The sequence below is a fragment of the Tachypleus tridentatus genome, chromosome 1 (assembly GCF_004210375.1).
Source record: "Tachypleus tridentatus isolate NWPU-2018 chromosome 1, ASM421037v1, whole genome shotgun sequence".
Taxonomy (NCBI): Eukaryota; Metazoa; Arthropoda; class Merostomata; order Xiphosura; family Limulidae; genus Tachypleus; species Tachypleus tridentatus.
In genome coordinates this window covers 68,901,440-68,925,522 of record NC_134825.1, presented here as the reverse complement: position 1 = coordinate 68,925,522, position 24,083 = coordinate 68,901,440, and the positions used below count along the sequence as shown (strand labels likewise).

General features: G+C 32.8%; 1 protein-coding gene across 1 annotated transcript in view; it reads left to right on the top strand.

Moving 5' to 3' along the window:
* The window catches only part of c12.2 (von Willebrand factor A domain-containing protein c12.2), a 100,056-nt gene that overhangs the window by 56,265 nt on the left and 19,708 nt on the right, over window positions 1-24,083 (top strand). Inside the window, exons 32-40 of the mRNA XM_076502771.1 lie at window positions 2,278-2,422; window positions 6,639-6,708; window positions 9,684-9,873; window positions 10,472-10,580; window positions 12,034-12,143; window positions 12,378-12,424; window positions 12,908-13,016; window positions 15,647-15,772; window positions 16,200-16,358. Of these exons, the coding sequence (XP_076358886.1) occupies window positions 2,278-2,422; window positions 6,639-6,708; window positions 9,684-9,873; window positions 10,472-10,580; window positions 12,034-12,143; window positions 12,378-12,424; window positions 12,908-13,016; window positions 15,647-15,772; window positions 16,200-16,358 (1,065 nt within the window). The remainder of the gene's footprint in view (window positions 1-2,277; window positions 2,423-6,638; window positions 6,709-9,683; window positions 9,874-10,471; window positions 10,581-12,033; window positions 12,144-12,377; window positions 12,425-12,907; window positions 13,017-15,646; window positions 15,773-16,199; window positions 16,359-24,083) is intronic.

Genomic DNA, 24,083 nt, shown 5'->3' with positions numbered 1-24,083 from the left:
AAGTTGTGAATCACTTGGGGCATGTGCAGCTCAAGTTATGTTATTAAACTACATTACCTATGTACTACTTGCATGTGTGCCTTGTGAAGTATTTTTATTATATTATTACTACTATTTATTTTACCTAAACAAATCTTAACTAGCCTAAATCAAACAACATGTATTTACTTTTTAGTTATTTTTATTGTAATAAATAAAGAATAAACATGAAAAACACAACATAAATTACTTACTCAATTTTCTTTTTTTTTCTGTCGATTGTCAAGGATATTTAAGCATTACATATTATATATTAATGGTAGCAGTGCATTAAATAATCTTTGTTTAATTAAATAATGCACTAAAGAACATAGATCAAAACTGTGCAAAAAGTATACAATTTCCCCTAACTCTCAGAATTGTTCTGGCTTTCTAACTATGCAACAAGAGCTGTTACAAATTCATGCAAGCTGGTTGTTGTGGTTACCATGGGAAGTTGTATTGTAATTGAAATTGATGCTTATCAATTCAGAACACAACATAATACACTATACTATTTGATAGATGAAAATCTTGACTTTATGTTAGTTAGACTTACTATATAATTGAATGTAAAAGAGAACTATTAAGAAAGTCTGAAAGAGAGAGGATGTGAAGATAGGTGTGGCAGGAGGGGTGTGATTTTCTATTTATAGCTCTTTAACCAAGCAAAATTGAAGGCTATAAAAATTATGGTATGTTTGAGCAATAATAATTGTATAGGGAGCAATTTACGTTTAATTTCATTCCTTTTGAAGGGGTGATGGATAAAATAGAGAAGATAATATAACTAAAAAATAATGTGTTACTGTGTGACACTAGAAAAAATTCAGCATTTCTAAGAACATTTACTCATACAGTTAAGTACTTAAAGCGGATATACTATTAAAGTATGGATTATTAGCTTAGTGTTTATGCCATATTAAGTGCTATTACATAAACAGAAGTATTTTAATAAAATATTGAATGTAAGACACTAAAACTTTGTGTCATGCACAGTAAAGGGTGCTCGAATTGAAAGAGCTAAAGCGATCAATTTTTACTTCCTTGGAGCATACCTGGAATTATAAAAAAAAGGAAAAAAGCATCACACCCACTCATTTCAAAATTAAAATAATGTCATCAAAAACACCTGTGAAGTAGATACCAGTAAATGAAATAGCTTACAATTGTATTTTTACATAGTCATCACATTGAAATTGTTATTTTAACATATTGCAATTGCTTATATTTTGAAATGACTAAAATTAGTGGAATATTTTATGGTACTTTATGAGCTAGCTTGGAACAAACATTACATAATTGTTTTTTTCATAGTTCGAGCTTTCTCTCTATGCTTCTTGGATGACATTATTTTCACTTGTCATACATTAAACAATTCATAAAAACTAATACATTAACCCTCTCATCCTAAGTATTTTTTACTGCACATGACACAAAGTTTTAGTGTCTTGTATTTAAAATTTTATTATATTAAACTACATTTTAATTGAGCCTGTGTAGATGTGTGAAGAGAGTTCAGTGTATAAAAATGATTGCAGTCTTTAGTTTAACTTTCTGTACATCTACGATAGCATTACTTCTAGTTTTTATACACTGAACAGTTCATAAAATTCATTGTATGCCTTTTTTTGTTTTTGTTCTTTGTTCATCTGCAACTTAATGGTAACAATTGACTTCTGTAAATTTTATTTATTTTATGAGCCAAGTGCTATAATTAGTTGTTGTAGATGTTAGTTCATTCTTAAAAACTAAGTGTTATAATTAACACTTTCAAGATGGCCCTAAGGTCAAGGATACTTATTAAAACCACAAATGCAAGTTTAATAAAACAAGTAAAAAATTTCAGACATTTTTAGCTGTTTTGTTCACTATTTAATCCAACATTCAAAAGGATATATAAAAGTACAAGGGAACGTCTTAAGCTTTTAAGACTTTTCACACGTTATGTCATTTAAATCGTGTTTTCTTCATCCTTGTGCATGTCCATTTATACAGAGTTAAAAATATTTGTTTTTGATTTTATATTGCCAAATTTGGTAAACTTATAGGCAATAAACATAACTTTCATTAGTCCATAATAAATCTTTATGTTATTATAATGAATATGTACACACACACATATATAACTTCACAGCCAATAACAGAAAGACTTTCAAAGTATTTAATAATATAGTAGATGTCATATTTAGTTGATTAAATAGAATTGTGAATAAGTGTTGAGATAAATTTGGCATATTGTCATTAATCTTTTTATAGGACTTCATACAGATCCACGCATATCCTCGAGAAATTGGGGAAATAAATAATACTGCAGATCCAAGGGTGTGGTCTTTGTCATCCGGTGAACAACTTATTCGTATCCGTCAATCAGAACTTGTGCCTCTTTCTGTCAAAGAACAAGGTGAAATGAATGAGTTAAAAAAATTCCTATTATTACAACATAAGTGTACAAGAGACACTTTCTGTGAACTATATTTTTGGTAACATTAAAGGAAAGAATTGATTTGACTCGTGATGATGAGAAAACCCACTTGTAGAGAAAAATATATATGTAAAAATGGCTGGTATAGGTAGAGAAAACTCCATGTAGATGAGTGAAGAAGGTCAAAATGTTGTTCGCTCCTCTACATGGAGTTTTCTCTACCCATACCAGCTGTTTCTACATATATAAATTGATTTGACTGATGTCAAAATTTAAACTTACAAGGTTGATAAATTATATAAGGTTGTTGAATTAAGGTTGTTTTTACTAGAATAGTAATTGTAAGAAGTACTTTTAAGATTTATTACTTAATAACAGAAGATATTGTGTTAATGAATGAGATTAGTTTTGTAAAGAACAGAAAGAACAAAAGTGGACTTAGTGGATATAAGTAGATATATGTTTGTAATAAAATGGAAGTATGATTCTTCTAAACCTTGCTTTTAAATAACGCCATTATACAATGATAAATCACCAAGTCTGAACAGCAACCACCAAGCTTGCACCACAACCTTACTTCTAGGAAGAAATGGCAAACAATACCTTATTAATGATATTGAGACTTCCAAGCCTTTGAATAAAATGCATAGTATCGAGACTGCCTAATCTTAATCTAAGATCTGGCTCTTTACACTGAACAGTTATTTTCTTCATTTAGTTGTACCATATATATATTCTGCCTAAAAGATTTGCAAACCACTAGCTTTCTGAAAATCTTATCTAAAATTCATGCAAAACACATGGATTTGCACTAATATATGATGATGTATCATGCAGTAAATCCCTCCACCAGTAGGAGTTGGACTGGACACACCTCCTTGTACAAATGCTCTCTCTACATTTGTGCATCAAAACTCCATTATTTTACTTAACCTGATCATGTTAAGACATGTTTGTTTTTGATGAGACTAGTTAAATTGATTTACTTCAACAACTTCTACTTTGTAATTTCTACCTTCCAATATGAATTCAGATTCACATGAATTCTTTTTCTGCCACAAATATCATTCACATTTACCAACAAGTATTAATAGTGGTTAATGTATAGTCTTAGTTGATTATACCTTGACATTTATACATAACTATTAATGTTATTTCTAGTTTCTTGTATTTTTAACATGAATACCTAGAAGACAGTGTGTAGTTCTTGTTCATTATTTTCTTTCATGTACATTTGGAAGATAATGCTTAGTCTTGGATAATTATTCCTTGACATGTTTGTATAGAAGATATCGTTTTGACATAGTTATTACTCCTTATCATGTCCCGCTTAGAATGCCTCATTTGGTTATGTTTCATCAATCTTTCCCATATTTACAACAGTTGATGTTTAGAAATAATCACATATTTTAAACGTTTATACTCATCTGGTAATATTTAGTTCTAGTTACACTGTAACATGTACATTTAGTAGTTACTGTTTAGTCATATTTAATTCATTAATTCTAAGCTTGTGGGTCCACTTTTTGTACATATAATGAAATTTTACTTAGTTACATTCAAAATGTAAAACTAATCAATCTTATGATCAATGTATGCTAGTGAAATTTTTGTTAAAATTTACACTATAGTTTAAAGTTTTATATCATCTCAGTTTTAGTTCCTTTATTTCAAAAGAAACCTAGAAAAAAAATTGAACTTCAGTTTTTGTTCTCATATGTTGCTTAAGTTCACAGGCTCTTCACTTTTCTTCTCTCTAAGTAGAATACTTCCATGTATAGACAGAAACTAGATTAATTACTCTGTTTACACATATTTCTATCGAGCTCCTTAGGACACATTCAGAGTAAAGAGAAATTTCTTAAAACTATTGATAGATGCCACACCTACTTTTTACACATAAAATTGTGATTTCTCAGTCAGTTATACTTAGTTTAGTTGATTTAGATGTTTATAACCAATAGAAAAAGCACATTTTATAATAAAATTTTTCAATAATTATTTTAAAATTGGCATGAAGAATTTCATACAAAAACATTCAAATTCATCATAATATCTTTTTTTCTTTGTGAACCTGACGATGACTCTCTCCTCTACATAAAACATTTTCTCAACCCAAACGAGCCATTTTTACATTTTTCTCTACAAGTGAGTTTTCTCATCATCGCTGATCATCATAGCATCGTTGCTGTTTCTGTCCTCATTAGCACTTCAGCATTGTTCCTCACCTAGAAACATGTTAGTTAGATACAATTGAATTGTATTTAGGTTTTCATTTTATACTTACTTAAGTGTGTTCAATTATTTTTCCATAACTCACTGCATCCTCAGTTCACAAGAATTAGTTAATATGTGTAACAGCTGACTTCTAGAAGGATAGTCATTGGGATCTAATTTTCACTACTTACAAATAATTAATTTAAAAATCTAGGAAGACAGTTGGAGGTGTAACTGAATGAGCACACAGGCTACAAACTTGAGGAACGTTATTTATTGAATAGGAAAACTGACTCAGAGACAACATAAATGCTTTATTCACAAATATTCCAATATCCTTCTGCACCAGTAACTTTACAATCATTCCAAAAACTACTACATCAGAAATGTTAAATTCCTCATGCTGTACATGTAACTGTTCATTTATTAAACCTTCTGTTATCCAGTAAGCTATTACATGAAATGCATTCAGACATAGTTCAGGTTAATTTAGTTTAGTCATCCTGGTTAGAACTCCTTCTAAACTATCTTTCAACAAGGCTATTATTTCTTCAATAAATCTACATAATCCATTATACATTGTTAGACTAGAGCAGACATTTTTGAATATTTACAAAGAATTGTACTAAAGGTTCTGGATTGACTGGAGAACATCCATTTTTCTGCTTAATCTGACACAGGTTTGACTATTTTATAAAATATCATATTCTTGAATCCAAAATCAGTTCTCCCTAGCATTTATGGACATCAGACAAACCTATGTCACTTCTCCTTAGCAATTCCATAAGTATTTCTAGGTGTTGTTTTGATTTGTTAAGTAGCATTGCATACCCAGTCCACAAGTAGGTCTTTTGCATAATTGGCTCAGATTTACTAAATCACTGGGCAGGGAAAATGGTCATTATTTTTCTCTCATATCCCTTCTTTAGAGTTTTCTTTTTGGTGTGATTCCTCTTCTGGACAGATGTTTTATCCCTGTCTGGGATGCTCAATGTTTTTTCTCACTCTTCTTCCTTGTGGTCTCTTTCACTGTCCTTTCATACTTGGAACGCCTTCTCTTCTCAAGACTTTTTCTTACTCCATTACAGATTGTATCTGCCAGCTCATATTTCTTGTACATGTCCCTTTGAAGATGAATGTTTGTGTGCAGTCTCAAGTCTCCTGTCTTTAGTTTTTGCCTCCCTTCTCTTGGCTGTCAGATTACCTTTTAATTATTCGTCCCACATTAATAACTATTTAAATGCAGGTACCCATTTCAACACCTTTGTGCATGTTACTGAGTAACATTTAAAATTTAACTGAGCAACTTTACTATCAATGTATTCAATGAAATTAAGATTATAATGTCTGTTATGATTTGAAGTTTTATGTTATCTAAGTTTTATTTCCTTTATTTCAAAATAAACCTTTAAAAGAATAAAGTTTAGTTTTGTTATCACATAATCCACAACATATGAAAAATCTGAACTTTTCCCACTTCACTTTTTTTATTGCCTTATCAAAGAATGAGGACTTTCACACACAAATATAGAGGGAGCATTTATAGAAGGAGGTGTGCTGCATTCATATTGGTAGAGGGTTTTGTTTCACATTATTTCACCAAATTCATGTGTTCCATGTGAATTTGAGATGGGAGTTTCACAAAGTTGGTGGCATGCAAATATCTAAGGCAGAATAGTGTGACTTCACTCTTGAAGTAAATAGCTGTTGTATGATGAATGTTTGTTGGAAATATATTTTCAGTTAAGGAAAGTGTTAATGTTAGAAACCACAGGTAAATTTTAAGTTTCATTGAGAATTGCTTTTCTGTTTTTTAAATGATTTAAACTTTTAGAAAATGAAATAGGATAAAAATTCCTTATGAGCAAACTTTCATGCATAAAGAATGAACATATAAATATTTTCTGTATAGGTGTATTGCATACATACATGTATGTATATACAAGTCTGAAATATGTTTATTTTATATTTTCTTTAGGTGGTGAAGGTCTCTTTCTTGAAATTGTGGACTTGGCCAAGAAATCTGTCAGCTTTATTCCAGTGTTTGGGTATGTGTTTTTTTTTTGTTGAGGATTTGTTTTTGTTTGTTTTTTTCAACTACAGACCAGCTATTACTACAGAACAAAATAACAGATAAAGACAGTTCTAAACAATCACTTACATTCTGTTTTTTAAATTTAATGGGTTTCTGAATAAAACATGAAAAACGTGAAATAATTGTGAAACTAAATCTAAGACAACAATGCAACTAAATAAAATAAACATTGGAGTCAACATGTAAACAAGGAAACTTTAACTATTGGCTGTTGATCTTCTTGAGAAAAAGTGTGGTTGAAAATTTTGTTCTAGTAGTGTGGTATACAATTATTGTTTTAATTTGACAACATATTTTTAGATATAACTTAGAAATATATATATATATATCTTTTCACTGTCTGGAGGCAGTGAAAGGTGATATAAATGTGGAATGTTGTGGGTTTGAGCACTCACATTTCACTCTTTTAACTTGTAATTCTTTTGATGATTTTATTTATTTTTTATTAATATGTTTATGTGAGACTGGCTAACTGAAGTCAATATTTATAGATAGTGTATCCCACCAAATGTAGGCCATGCTTCTGCAGTCACCTCCAAAACCTGGGGCACATTTTAATATCACACTTTATAGCCTGTATCTTGGGAATCCTTTTAATTTATGTGGCATATTTAGTTTTTTCATTAGTATACACATATGTAAATAATATATTATAAATTCTAATTACATATTAAGTTAAAAGTTTCAGCTTAGTATCTGAAGTTTAAGGTACTACCTTCATTTCAGTTAGTGTTTTTCATAATGAATGTTTTAACTCACTAATAGCTAAAACACTGTCTAGATATTGCTTAATTTCTTTTTAACTTCATTGTGATAGTACTAGAAAAAGGGTTGAAAGTGAGTTCATAAACAGTAGTTGTGGGTCAGTGTTTATGATTTAACTTTTTTTGCTTTAAATTAAAAATGAAGTCATAGAAAGTATGGTTGATATGCTGTTTCAGATTATTATTGAAAATATCTATTAAATTTTTCTTGTCTTCTGAAAGTTGATTTTTTATTCTACTACTTTATATTGAGAAATTTCACTGCAACTAATGACATTTGAACGTAATGAACACAACTACTAGAAACAATTTATAATATGAAAAGCTGTTAAAACTTGTCATTAAATAAAACTGTTCTAGTAAAACATTTATGCATCCAATACATTCTAAGTTGACTTATTTCAGAAAATAGTAAATGGATATCTTTAACCCCATGTGGACTACATGGTAGACTCCTGCATACCAAATTTTACAACTTAAAGAAAATTAAATTCTAACTCTATTTCAACTTGAAATATTTTAGAATTGATAATTTAATCTTGAAACGTTTATTTCATGTAATTTATAAAGAAAAAAGTTTCAACCTTCAGTTCTATGCAGCTATTAGGAGTATCCCCTGTAAACATACGTAGTTTTCAATATTTAAGAATTTTACTGTTTGTCTCAAAGTATAGATTTATATTTTTTAACTGTACATCACTCATTGAGAACTTAATTATCTATCTGTTGTATCTCAGATAATGTTCCTCTTGTTATAGTGGTTCTGTTAGTATATTCCTTTTTTAACTGTACATCACTCATTGAGGACTTAATTATCTATCTGTTGTATCTCAGATAATGCTCCTCTTGTTATAGTGGTTCTGTTGGTATATTCCTTTAATTCAACCACTTTGTGGTATGAAGAATTGCTAATGAAGCATGACTTGGCAATAGCTACAAGCAATACTTGAGTATGCTTAGAGAGAACTGATTATAAACTATTTGCCTTGTGTACAGTACACAAAGAGATTAAAGCAGTACCTTCTGATTGTGTGAAAGTGTCTACTCAGAATGCCTGTGGTAAAGGAACCTAATGGAAGACAGAAAACGAAGGAACACACCATAGATTTGGAAACATATACACATATATATATGTATTTGATAATCTTTGTGTTAAATTATATCTATTTGAAGCTAAGAAAATTTTATTTAATATGGAAAGACATCAAGTAAACTTAGTTAGGTTTAGCAAGTATGGTAGGCAGTGGCAAAATTTATTAATTATTTATTTACATATTTACATTCAACCAATAATATATGTAGTAAAAATATTGTTACATAGACTTGTAAAGGTAATGGTGACACCATTTTCAATAGTTATGTCTTACATCACCAATAATTCTTTGTTTAGTTTTCCTGTGTTTCTTACAATTTAGAGCAAGAAGTTTTGGCCACTGCAAATGGCAAAATAAAGAAACTTAAAATAATATGTGAATCAGATAAATTGAACTAGACAAAATATATAAAATGGAACTTTTGATCAACAGTAAAAAGACCCTTTTACAATGACAGCAAATATTTTTAATATTATTATAAAATAATGCTTTATAACAACAGTTTTTATTTTACAACTTATGTCCACACTATTTCTTTCCTCAGTTGTTTAATAGTTCACAATCCTTATTTATTGCACGTTTCTTTGTTTTTTAATCAAAAATCACTACTTCATACATAATTACATAGTAATTTCAGTTTTTCAGCTTGTGCTGTTTTTTTAAAACTTGTAACCACAAATGGTAACTACTGTTTTTAGAAAATACAGTAACAAAAGAAATATTTTAATGATTATCAATGAAATTGAAACTGTCATGATATATAAAATAAAATTTTATGATCAACAGTTGAAAAAAACTGAAATTTGTGAATAAAAAGAACTGTTTTTATTGTTTTTTTCAAAACATTGTCTTACAACAAATACTGGAAATTTCCTGCCTCAAGAAATGATACAAAAAGTAAACTACTTTATTTCTTGTATGCTGAAAATAAATACTGTTTACTAAGTGTGTAAAACATTTCCTGCAATTTGATTAAGTATTTTCAAAGTAAGAAATGAGGATTATTGTCATTTTTAATTTTTTATAGTTTTTTTTTGTGTTTTGATGTTACGTGTACTTTTTTTTAATAGGGTAGAAGGAAGCCCTCAAAGACAAAGAATCTTTCCATATGACATTTTAGCTTCTGCTGGAAGTGAAGGTTTTGTAACAGTTGAGCAGAGTGGAAATGTCAAAATGTGGGAGCTAGCTCCTAGAAAACTAGAGGAATCTCTTCATCACTGGAAGAAACTGGTTGGAACTGGAGAAGGCCATGATTTACAGGTATGTCTATAAGTTTTTGCAAGCATCAAACATACAATTGTATATATCTTATAAATGATTAAACTAAAATTGAAATTCCAATGAACAACTTCTCAACAGCCTTTTATCGTTTAATAAAAGTAATTCAAAATAGTCTTCAATATTGTGCATAAAAAAAGGTACCAGAATCTAACCAAACTCACCCTGTAACATTTCTTCTCATATATTTTAAAAAGATTTACTGCCAATAACTGACAATTTCTGTGTTAACAATATTTTTTAATAATATTGTTGGTTTGATATTTCATTCATTTAAATGCAGAAACTATTCATTTTCAAAAACAAACAAAACTTATTAATTCTGTATATTTGGAATATTGCAATTAAGAAAATAGGTAACTATTTTAGGCTTTTATTTAAATCATAAATTTTTCACTGTGTACTATCAATTGCACAACAAAACTTGTACATTTGTAATAAGTGAATCACTTAATAATATGTCATTAGCCAATAAAATATTATCAATGATGTAAAGTAAAACATGACTCTGATGTACTTTTGATCACATATGTTTTATTTTTCTAATATATTTTAAATTAAGGTTATTATTTGCTCTTAGATAACAGTAGAACAAGAAAGTGGGAAGAGTGTAAGTGCACCAAAACATGGACGTATTGATCCATCAGGAGCTCCCCATGTTGGGGGAAACACCTGGGCTGGGGGCACAGGTAAGAAGTTAATGTAAAAAGGTTTTATAAATTTAGAGTAATTAACAATTTCTGTTAATAAACTGATTTGTGCCATGTGGCATGTAAAGTGGTCCACTTCCATGTAACTAACACAGCTAGTCAGATTTGTTTCCTGTCTTTGATCTTATGTCAGCATTCTGCACTCCATATAATCATTTTTCCTTTGTTTCCAAATGAATACTCTTCTCTAGAAAGCTCTAGGCTTTTATTATTATGATTTACCAGCCTTTTTATCTTTCTACAAGCTTTATCATAATCATAAAAGCCAACTGTCAGTTGTACAATTTGTCATCATGCCTGACAGTTTCACTTTTTTCTTCAATACTACTTCCTCATTTTAGTGTTCAATCTCAATTTAGTTGAATTCAACCACTAATGTAGGCATAAATAGCTCCTAAATGTCAGCACTTTTTCTGCTATATAAAAGCCTGTTAAAGAGGAAGTTTCTATATCAAGGATGGTATTTAGCACAGATTGAAATTAGTTTGCCATTTGTTATGAAGAGATGTTTTTGAATGATGATGGAGTATTTACAAGAAACATGGTTTCAAGAAAACTACTACAATAATATAATTGGTGTGATAAGAAAACAACTTTGATCAGTAAATGCTGGGACAAGAATCAACACTGGGAAAAGACACTCTTTTGGTAAAGGAGATAGGCTTTGGTTTCCCAAAGCTAGAAGACCTTTTATTTTTATGTCTGTTTATGAGTAGCACAGTTGCAAGTACATATTAGAGGATTCAACTTTGTTAGGTTTTGGTTTCCTGTCGTTTTTGATGGCTTCTATGCTAGTTTATCATAAATAACAAGTAGTATATAATTCATTCTCAGTCTTGGCAAAATAATCTAAAGTTCTCATTACAGAATTGAACATTGAAGCTTGACTTTAAGCTATATACTTGTATGTTGTTGGTAAGCTTTAATAGAAACATCAACACTAAATGGTGGTACTATATATTATTCTTCCATATATTAAACATCACAACATCAAAAAAATTAGATTTTGTGTTGTATTTTCAAAATAAATCAAAGAAACTAAAATCATATTTAGTAATGTATAACAGTTGGCCTCTTTCCTACTTAGTTTTAAAGAAGTGACAGAAGAAAGTATTGTAACTTAACACTAGGATGCCAGTTTGGGGTCATCATGAAGCTATACCTCTTGTAATATCCTTATTGCATATACAGGAAGTTTTGTATCTTTGTTTAAATGTTAAATTTTATAATGAAAACTAGTCATCTAAATAGGTTAAGAATTGTATAGAAATGAATGTTTTTAAAGAACTGTCTTGGCAATTTCATAAACAAAGTGATGGAATATTTGGTTATTTTTCACAATTGTTCCTTCGAATAGGGTTCTCAACAAAAACAGCAGTAGAAAGATAGACTCTGTTTTCAAAAATATAAATTTCTGTCTGTTTTCTGACAGGTGGACGAGACACTGCAGGTCTTGGAGGAAAAGGGGGTCCCTATAGATTGGATGCTGGTCATGATGTTTATCAAGTTCCAGATTGGGAAAAGAATGATGTGCCAATTGAGGTAATCCTGTGTTCCATATGTTTGTATGAATTTTGTTAGATTGTTGTTTGTTTAGTCTTGTAAATATCGTACTATCTTCTTTAAATGTTCATAGTAATTCCTCTTTGTCTTATTAAAATATATAGGCAGATTTAAGAAAAAAACTACAAAGAAGTTATCAATAGACTGTTTGAATATTAAATAGCTACTTCAGAAAAAAATGAAGTGATATACTTTCTGACTACATAATTTAAGGTTAAGAAAGCTGCAAGAGAAATGGCTGAAAAGGCATTCAAAGAAAGGTAAGTAAAAATTCCTTTCTGCAAAGAGATTTATAGTTGTAATATGAGCTTTCTTTCATTAGAGACTTTTTTCCATCCAGAAGAGTCAGAACAGAAATAACATTCAACAGAACTATTCAACTCACTATGTTTAATTTGTAAAACTTGGTTTGTATTAACTAACAATAAGTTAATAAGTTTAACTATTGTAAAAAGTAGATTTCTTTTTATCCAGCAACCTTGACAAATTTTCTAGAAAAAAAAGCACAAACAAACCCATTTTATAATGAAAATAAATGTTGATATCTAATAGAGTTATTGTTTTTTGGATGTGATCTAATGATTTAACCAATAGCAATTGATTATGAAGATTTTTAATGTTTGCAGCATGTTATATAAATGGATGGAGTTTTAAATAAAAATAATTCTAAAATTGACTTCACTCCCAAGATCAGGAGCTCATAGTCCTTGTCTATTAAAATAATCTCTATTTTTGTTGTATAGATTAAATGAAATTAAAATGAGTGAGTTTGATGCCCAACTTTATCAGCAAATATCAGGTCCAATACAGAGGCAGGTGCAGTCTATGAGGGTCATACTTGACAGTGTTCAGGTAATCTGTTGTGATATTTTTATAAAAGAGTGCCATACCATATTTTGTGACAGAATAAGGAATAATTAATACTAAGTCAAGTTCATTGGCATTTATGGTATGAGTAGATAATGGGTTAGGATTAAAGGCAGCACTGTTAATTTGGTTTTAAGTTGTAATAAGTTGAGTATTTTGATGATAATGTGGAGGATGTCATATGGGTTATAATTATTTTAGAATGTCACTTGGTTTTGATGTTATGATGTCATGACTGTAATAGTCCTAAATTAAACCTTTCCCTAACTGGTTTACATTATATCTTTTGTTGAGTATTTTCAGGTAAATTTTACTGTATTTTCATATGAGTGTTAAGCAAATGTTGAAAATATGTAAATATATACTAATTATTTTACTCAGGTGAAGTTTACTTGAACTAATAGCTAGAAACTTGTCTCTCTTTATTTCTGGGTAGAATGGATGAGGGTGGTACAGGTACTTTTACAAGTTAGTATGAGTTACAGGTTTTTCTTATATATAAATGTTATTTGAAACAGCCAGGTATGTATGCAGCTTTGGATTCTAGTATTCCACAGTTTAGTTTTTCTCAGAGTTTTTGTGGAAAAGCAGAATGATCTTTTTTTCCTTTGTAGATATGTATGGAAAGGTTTTCATGTAATAAGTGTTAAAGATTTACAAAATGATGTGTTTTGTTTTTTTTTACTCTCAGAGTTTGATTTATTCTGTGCATAACATGTCCATAACTTTCACTTTGAAGAAACTTTTAAACATGTATTTCAAATGTTTGTGTTCCTGAATGCCACAAATGTAAAGAATACTAAATGGATTACAGGCATTATTAAATGCTTTGAAGTTTGTTTAGTTTTAATGTTGATATAAGAAATACTGAATGAATTATAATCATTATGCAGTTTGTTAAGATCGTTTAGTTTTTTTTTTAAAGTTAATATAAGGATTATTAACTGAATTGTATTCTGTTATTGATGAATTATATTTTGTTAAATATTGTCTAGACCTGAAACTCAGAAGTTAAATTCTTAAACACATATAATAGGTTTAGTATTCAGGTATTTTAAGAATTATAATAATTGAAAAGAAGTATTCAAATATCAAAAGTATTGTTGTAGTGTGTTCTGTCCTTAGGTGGCTTCTCTTTAATTATTTGGTAAAAATAATGCCAAATCCATTCCACATAATGATAATGATGCAAAGTATTTCTTCAGTTATGTTTGCTACAGGGTATGTTCTCATTGACACAAGTTATATGTCTAATTATGTAAATAAACTTTTCAACATAATCAATTTTATAGGTCTCAACTCACTTTAAATGCAACATGTCAATATAAATTGCTTTGATAGGTAAATACAGAATCACTAGATAACAGAATAGACATGATAACTCCAACTGTAAATACAGAACTGAATCACTTCCTAAAACCTTTGCTGAATTTTTCCATTGGTTACTCATTTTTATAATGTACACTCATTTCTCCAAATTCCATAATGTTTTTAGATTATTACATCATCATAAACTTTCAAAAACTACTTTTAAGAACTGTCTAGATCTAGCATCATTATCATGATTAACAGCTCCTTCTAGCAAACAACTAAGTTATAATGTTAAAAATATAAATTACAAGATTATTTTATAATTTATATTTATCAATACTAAATCATGGAATAGATAATTCTCAAAAATGTATGGAGTTTGATAAGGATAAGTAATTTGTTATTTGTCATAGAAATCTGGAATATGTAAATCACAATATTTTTAACAAAATTAGTTCAGATTTCACACTTTTGGATTTCCAGGCTTATCATTACTGTAAAAGTGACAACATTGGGCCTACCAGTAGGAATGCATACTTCAACACACTGTATTTTTATCTATCCTAAATGGTAGCTACTTAGTAAACAGGTGTTAAATTTTTGAATATTTAGTGTATAACATAGCATGTTAATTAAAAAAGCAAGGAATTTTAGCATGACAAATCTCCATTTTCATTTGAAAATTGGAGAGAACATGCTACTTAAATTGAGTTCGACATTATTACCAAAAACATTTTTAGAAGATTATCAGAAGGAGATCTGGTATCAGATCAGTCATTCATATAATGGTATTAAAATCATTTTATTTACATTGAGTACTTTGTGTTAAGAAAAGATACTCAGTAATAAATAATAAAGTGAAAGTTGTTGCTGCTTGATATTGGCTCTCTTGATTTTTGATTTAGAATTAAGAATAGTAGCATGCTTTTTGGACTGTGCTGACAAATGGATACTACAGAATTCTATAACTGGATTAAAACAGAGATTCTGCTTTGGCTAATGTTAAGTTTTTCCTAAAATCACTCACTATAGAATGTCCTAAGGTTACTTGGATTTAATGTTATTAAAGGAATACTAAATAAATTAGTACAGTTATAGAGTAGGTTAAGGATGTTTGATTTTAATGTTAACATAAGGAATACTGAATGAATTATAAATATTACAGAGTAGTTTAAGAATAGTTTGACTTTAATGCTGAGGTAAGGAATACTGAATGGATTTTAATCAGTATAAAATGAGTTAAGGGCACTAGATTCTGTGGGTAATGCACAGATTATAATTCTTGCATAATATTAATTTTCTAGGCTAAAGGGAAGGAACGACAGTGGATTAGACATCAGACTTCAGGTGAGCTGGATGACAGTAAACTAGTGGAGAGCTTAACTGGAGAACGATCAATATACAAACGGAGAGGAGAACAAGAGCCTGAGGTAAGTAACTATGCAATGTAATTATTTTTTCTCATCACCAGCGTGGTGAATATCTGCATCAAAGAATGAATTAGTGATTTAATATTACTTTATCTTAAAATAACCCTATAAATACAAGTTACCTGTGGTAAATAAGAGAACTGAAATATCATATGAAGAAATATACACATAAATAAAAAATAAACTGGTTGCTTGGTTGTTTTTTCGTAATTTTATGATTTCCTAAAAAATAGTATGTAAAGGTTCACTCTGATTGTCTTTATGTGTTGTTCTGTTTAGGTTAAATAAAATTACAGATAATTAATTAGAATGTTTTCTACCATTTCAGTAATTACAGATTAAACATTTATAATTTAATAACAGTTTATAAATAGTTTGCTTATATTTTTTATCAGTAATCATGTTTAATACGTTTTTCCACAAATAGCTGGGCAGTCCACTGGAGCTACCAAAACGATTACGATTGGTGGTTGATGTCAGTGGCAGCATGTATCGTTTCAACGGTTATGACAGACGTCTTGATCGTCAGCTCGAGTCTGTGCTAATGATGATGGAAGCCTTTGAGGGTCATCAGCACAAGTTTCAGGCTAGTTTTAATCATAAAGCTATTAATGCTACAAAGTTATTTACTGATGTTTTGTGTTAAATTATGGCATATAGTCATCAGTTTTTAATTTAGTTTGCAACAGCAGCAAGATAAAGTTAGTATGTATGGTAAAGTATATTAATAATAATTAAAAGAAATATTAGAAATGTTTAATATATCCATAGCTATTTGTTTCCTGGAAACTTTCTGTTGTGAGTATTCCTACATCTTGGCCTCATTAAGAATATTTTAAAAGCTTCTGTACTTTTAAAATAGCACTTCCCTCCTTTCCCAGTATTAGCTATTCTCATTCATTGCTGCTTCCTATATATGTGAACTTTTTCTTTATGCATATTACAAGCATTCTGCTCCCCCATACTGGAATCAAGTGATTCTAATGTCTCACAAGTAAATTTATCATGTGCAACGTCTCCACTAATAAAAGCATAGTTTACTTGCATAACTTATGATTCCTATGCACCTATACCAAACTATCACTTCTTGTTTGGTAGCATTAGAACTTGTACATTCTCTTTCATTTGTTTATTGTTGTATGTTTGACTTGTTTTCCTCACAGAGTGGTTATTTTTCAACTTAATTTGTTTTACCATTTATTTGAAGTAGCTCTATTTCTGTACTCGAGTTTGGTTAAACCTCTCTGTGCAATGCATTATGAAGTACCACTTTGGATGTTACAGCAGTGACTAGTGTTTTTCTCGGGCCTTAGGTGTGGGCTACCCAAAGATGAATTTATTTGTCTGTTGGGAGATTGAATTATACATCGTTCAACTTTTATCCCTGGACTTTGATGGGTTTTTTTTTTTTTGCCTCTGCAGTTTTCAAAGGTTTGGAATGCAAATGATTAGCAATCTTCTAAGGATAATTTGATCTTTATTGATTTTATTTTTTAGGTTTGTGTTATTTTTCCCGATATTCAGCTTTTCACTGATATGTGCACCTCACAATTATATGAAGGGATTGGCATGTTGTGTCACCCAAGGACTTTTGATTATTTTGCCTTTCCCTTAAATCATGCTCTCTGTTCAGTTTTAGATCAATGGTTGTTAGGTTACATATTTGGGTGGTGACTTTCAAATCATATACCTGATGTCCTTACATACTCCTTCTTCCCAGGCTCTCTGCAGCAATTCTGTGGGGTTTTCTAAATATACCCTTGTCCTTCCTTCTCCACTTTTGCCCACATCTCCACATCTCGTTCTCAGATGTCATGCTGGCTTGGGTCCATTTACCCTTAAATTTTCTTAGGGATTTCAGTTTCCTAACATTACATGTTTAAAAATATTGTAGTGTGTTTGTTTCTGTCAGAGCTTCATATTTCTCTAATTCCTCTTTCTCTTTTACCTTTTGAGATCCTGTGACATACCAGCATCTGTCAGGAAAGATTTGGGTATTGTTCTTGTAATGAAAAATCAAACCTTTTCCTCATACTTCCCCTCAGTGTGGATTCCTGTACATGATTAGGGGACCTCTCAGGGAAGGTTCTGTTCTTTCAGTTTACCTCCTCTGGAATCTAAACATCCACCCACATGTTTTCTGGGCATGGTGACCCATCAAGAGGAGGAGAGGATCCTGGTGGTTGAGGGGTCCAACCTTAGCACACCAGTTTGGCCTTAAATTACTGTAGACGGGCAGCCTTTGGGTGGCCCCCCTTGGATCAGTTGGCTGGTCCGCATCAGCTAGGGTCAATCAAGTACCAGTGATGGATGTCCTCAACAGGTGTTGTGGACATGGTATCTGATGCTCACAAAACCCTGGCATTGTTGCAAGTGTTTTATTTGGCATTGTAGTGCATCTCCTCATAGGGCTCTATGGCGGGTGGGGTCAGTGGACACCGATATATTCCTTTTTTTATTATGGATACTTCTAATAAAAACTGCCCATAGGTAAATGACCAAGTCTTGAAGATTCTGAGCAGCAATCCTCAACATCTGTAACACCAGTTGCACCTCATTTTCTTAAACTTCATTCTTTCAGACAAACCTTTAGGGCAAATGTCTCCTTTTTTCATTCAGAAGTGACTGAAGGGACTTGCTGGCTCTCCAAAGTTAGTAAAGAAGCTTCACTCTGGTAAAATATTGGTGGAAACATCCACATCTTAACACAGTGGACTCCTCTTACATTCAAAGGCAATTGGGGATATATCTATTGAGGTTACACCTCTTGCTACTTTGAATTTATCACGAGGAGTTAGTGTTGAGAGGGATTTGAAGAACATCCCCAAGTTAGAAATTCTCGCTGATTTCTCCACCCAAGGAGTTTCTGCTGTGAGGCAGGTTATGTTAATTGTAGGGTATGGTCATACATCCCAAACTCTCTCAGATGTTTCCAGTGTCAGCAGTTTGGTAACTCAAAGACGTTATGTCATGGTTGCAGCGGCAAGGATCACGTTGCCCATGAGTGTGAAACGGACCCTCATCATGTCAAATGCAATGGCTCTCATCCATCCTACTTTCGTTCTTTCCCTAAATGGATGGAAGAGGTGCAGCATTTGAAAATGATTCATAACATTGCTTATCCTGAGGCTCGAAAGTTGCTGTCCACCACTTCATCTCAGATGTATGCTGCTGCACTTCATTCCACTGCTACAGTCAGAGTGCAGATGGATCTCTCTGTGCCTCCAAAAGAATCATTCTCAAACCAAATTAAAAGTATTTTGACCTCTATGGTTAAATTAGTTGATGAATCAACTTCAACACCTATCTCTGCCCCCAAGATCCACTTCCTTTTGTTCCAGGTAGAGGCATTTCCTCGGGTACATCTTCTTCTTCCACTTCAAAATGTAAAATGATCATTCATTCACGTCCTCAGTTGCTGGAATCCTCTTCCAACAGCAAAGACTCAGGGCAGGATCCATGGAGGTCAATAGACCTCCCTCGAATAAAGACAGTAAAGAAAAAGACGTGGTCGTAAACAGAAGGGCTCTACACCAAATTTGCTTACACATAAATAAATGGTCACCTTGATACAATGAAACTGTAGAAGTTTAGATTCTAATTTGGATGACATCAAAGCACTAATGGCTTCCTACCATCTAAATGTCTTTCCTTACAGGAAACATTTCTTAAACCTGCCAATACAGAAATGGACAAGTGAATGGAGGGGTGGCACTGTTGTTTGATCAGCATTTGCCCATTTGTCTTTGCAACTTGACACACCCTTGGAGGCTGTAGCCATCACTGTTTGTTTTCTGTACCTGTTGCCTGGAGAGTCCTACAATCAGTTAGACTTTGATGCTCTCTACCTTTTTAATCCTGGGGACTTTAATGGACATCATCCCCTCTGGGGAAGTGCTGATATTGATGGAAGGGGTCACTCTGTAGAGCATGTGTTCTCTGAACACAACCTTTCTCTTTCCAGTAGCAGTTCTTATACTTATATTTGTGCACCTTGTCTGTCCTTTAGTCTTGTTCTATGGAACAAGATTCAAAAGGTCAGTAGGCAATATAATTTTGTCTCCCTCTTCATCTTGCTTTTTGATGGCCAGGAAGTACTGATATCTGGAGTATCGACGATGCTCCAGGTATGTAGCACTTCTGCTTCTTCTTCCACCTTCTTAACCATCAAGAGTCGGGCAGATTACTCTAATCATCCCTTTACCCTGGTGGAACTCAAACTGGCCCTTCATAGGTCAGACCTAATGATGTAAGCTACGAGATGCTGCATTTTGCGAGACCTCCATTTATACGGGTTATGTGGCCATTTGCCCATTTTTATTAAAAAATTTTAATGGACAGGCGATTCCAAGTTCGTGTGGGTTTGACACTTTCCCATTTTTTTCAACAGGAATTTGGAGTTCCTCAGGGCTGTATTTTGAGTATCACACTTTTCAATATAAAGATTAATGCCATCACTGAACACCTCCCTCTTACTTTTGCAAACAGGCTCTATGGTGATGACTTTCACATCTCGTCAGTCATCGAACATGAAGTATATTGAGCAGCAGCTACAGTCTACCCTCAATCGTTTACTGAAGTGGACCTCAGCAAACAACTTTAACTTCTCTCTTTCTAAAACCATTTGCTTGCACTTTTGCTGCCAACAGGGTATTCACCATGATCCTGAACTCTGTATTAGTAAAGTTGTGCTACCTGTGGTTCCTGGGACAAAGTTCTTGGGGCTTATCTTTGACCGTAAGCTGACCTTTATACCACACATCAAGCAGCTATGGGTTAAATGTACAAGAGCACAGAACATCCTACATGTCCTCTCTTCCACCACTTGAGGAGCAGATTGATGTTCTATGGTAAAGATATATTGTGCTCTTATTCGATAGAAACTTGACTATGGATCACTGGTCTTTGTCTGTGCCTTAAAGATGCTGGACCCCATTCATCGTTAAGGACTACAGCTCTGCACCGGGGCTTTCTGCACTTCCCCATTTCAGAGCTTATACACAGAGTCTCATGAACCTTCTTTGCACCTTTGCCATTTGCAACTGTCTTTACTACATGCTTCCAAACTTCTTCATTACCAAAGCATCCTACCTGGGGTTGTATTTTCCTTCCTCAGTGGGCCATATTTTTTCAGAACAAATGATCTGTCATTGCTCCTTTTGGCCAGGTGCAGTGGGATAAATTGGGTCTGTCCATGGCTAACAGTGCTGTATCCACTGGTCAGCCCATCCCTCTGTAGCTTATTAAAGTCCCCAAATGTGATGTATCTTTAAGTCATCTGAAAAAAGCAGACACTCCCACTTGGAAATACCATCTGTTATTTGCTGAACATTTTTTAAACCATCCTTCCATTCCTGTTTATACAGATGGATCAAAATCAGGTGACTGTGTGGACTCTGCCATGGTTTGGTGGTTCAGTGGTTGCCCGCAGAATCCCCTCTACAGCTTCTGTGTTCACTGCTGATCTGTATGCCATTTCTCTTGTCCTGGATCACATAGAAGCTAAGCAGGACTCAAATTGCACTATTTATACTGACTCGCTTAGTTTTTTACTGGCCCTGGGATTGCTTCACATTAGTTCACACCCTGTTCTCACGAATATTCAAAACTGACTGGCCCATTTTTCTTTAACATTTACTTCTATCCAGTTTTCTGGATACCAGACCACATTAGTATTTGCAGGAATGGGTTTGCCAACACCACAGTTAAAACTGTCTGCTCCTTCAAGTGACTAACAATGGTTTTTGAACTTTCTGTAGCATAATTGTATTTATCAAAACTCTCCAGGAAAGTCCTTTACAACTTGTATTGCTGTAGACAAGATGTAAAAATTGGTTTTAATGCTATGTTGTTTTTTTAAAGTTAAATATTAAACTTTGTTCTGTTTTACCTTAATTTTAACTTTTTACCAGATGTTTGGCACAGATAGCCTAGTTGCTTTGTGCCATGAAACACCAAATCAACCAATCCTCATACTTCAAAGGGTTTCTATCCCTGTCTTTTTCATTGTTTCCAAGAAAACTAATGATTGTCAGCTGATAATTGATTTATGATGGCTCAGCCACGTCATTTCATCATCCCAGTTCACAATTAAGTCTTTTTTTTCACCTGAGTTGTGGATGACATCAAGTTATGTCTTTATCTTTGGTTTGTCCAGCTTGAGGTGGTTTTACAATCTTGAGCTATTCTCTTCGAACTTGCTTTGGCATCGTACATGTTTTGTATGGTATCTACATGCTCAGAAACTGTAATTTCATTTTTACAACAACAGCTTATTCCAAACAGGAATTGGCCAGTCCTACACAGCAATTACTTTATGTGGTGGCTTGGGTGGGAGAATTCTTTCCTTTATTTTGTGGTCTTTTTTTATATGAATATCAGTTAAGCACTGCCTTCTGCTTTATGACTTAGTTTAATGGAACTTTTGATTCAGCTCATACTCCTCACGAGGCTTATTCACTTTTGTTTGTATGGCCTTCCATGACATTACTGGTCCAACTTGACTGTGCCAATATGAAATCCCTTCACTGGGCACTTCATTAATGATGGAACCTTGATCAGAATTCTTTTCCTTTTCCATGAAAAATGATCTGTATTGGTGGCTGGACTGAATCCATTCATGGGCTGGTGTGCTGCTTCCTTTTTCACATATGGATATACATCTTTTCATGGATGCATCCCTTTGGGGATGGAGAGTATGGGTCAGTCACTGGGGAACTTCAGGCCATTGAACTACAGACCAAACAATTTGCATATAGCTGTTCTCAAACTTCTGTCTATATGTCAGGCCTCACATCAGTTTTTTCTTCTCACCTGACATTGTCTGGGGATAATTCCTTTGGATGCTCATCTCTTATTCTGGACCCTCGTACATTATGTTCACCCTATTAAGTGAGATGTGCAGGGTCATGGCTATGGCTAGTCTTTTATGCCCTGACTGGATATATCCCACTGAGTGGGCATTAGATATCCTCATTTTTAGAGATATTTACCATCAGTGGGGTTCTCCCCACTGGGATGCATTTACTAGGGACCTCAACACCAAGTTGCCTCTATTTTAGTCACCTGTACCTTATTCACTGGCATTGGCAAATGATGTTTTCAGCCTGGATTGATCACAGAAGTTATCTTTATGTGTACCTATCCATCTGATTCCTTTGTTAGAATATTTCTCTTGTTCACTTGATTGCTCCATCTTTGCCAACTCAGCCTTGGCTTCCAAAGTTACAACAACTGCTCCCCATCATCCCTTGTCCACTTCTCTCCCCTTTCTTTGTCAACCTTAATCACATGCCCTACATCCCAACCTTTACTTTTTGCTTATTCATGCCTGACCATCCTGTTTCACACATCGAGGTACTTCCTTGTTAGCTGTTTCCATACAATTGGTATGCTACCAAAGAATTTCTCACTGACAAGTCTAACATGGCAGAAATTTCTCTCTTGGCTTTTCAGTCTCCTCAATTTCTGGATTTCATGTGGCCTATACCCAGTACCTTTTTTTTCCAATACAGTAGGGTTTTTACTGCCCCTCTTCTTATTCTGTTTATGCATTCCTTTCAGGTAAGTCTTCCTGTCCCAGATTGGATCATTTAGGTAATCCAACATTCCCTTGATTAAGCTCCACTAGAACTACTTCCTCATGCTCCATATTTCGTGTAAAATGCATTTCTTTTTCTTAGGTTGTGGATGTCAAAGGTCAGATTTGTATGCCATTGACATTTCATGCAACTTTCATCACCCTATCTGGCTTTTCCTTCATGTGGATCATTCCTTCCTCATGAAGACCTTGGCAGCTTGGGAAGACTGTTCCTCCTTTTATTCTATTTGTCTTATTTCTATTTAACATATTTACTCTTAACCAGATCTGGTTAGGTTTCTTTGTCTGATCAGGGCTCTTCCTTCTTAAATAGCCTGTATTGCTCCCTTCCAGGGTACAAGTTCACAACTCTTGATCCATTGGCAATTGTCCTTCCATCCTGGTCTTTCACCTTGTACCCTTACCAATTTGGTCTACCTTGTGGTTTAACTGACATATTCATTTCTCCCAGATCTTACACCTCACTCTTTCCCTTGCCTCTTGGCTTTGTCATCTAATATAGGAGATTCTGCAATGTTGCATCTGGACCATTCCTAGTACATTCTTTTCCCATTATCTTCTTCATATTGGAGTTTTGTCTACTACCTGGGGCTGTGCTTCAGATTTTGATGTGACTCTAACTGGTAAATTTTATTCATACTTTCCTTTTTTCAGGAACCTTTATCTACTTTTTGGTACATAGAACTGTTTCTGTGGTGAGTGGTGTCTAAC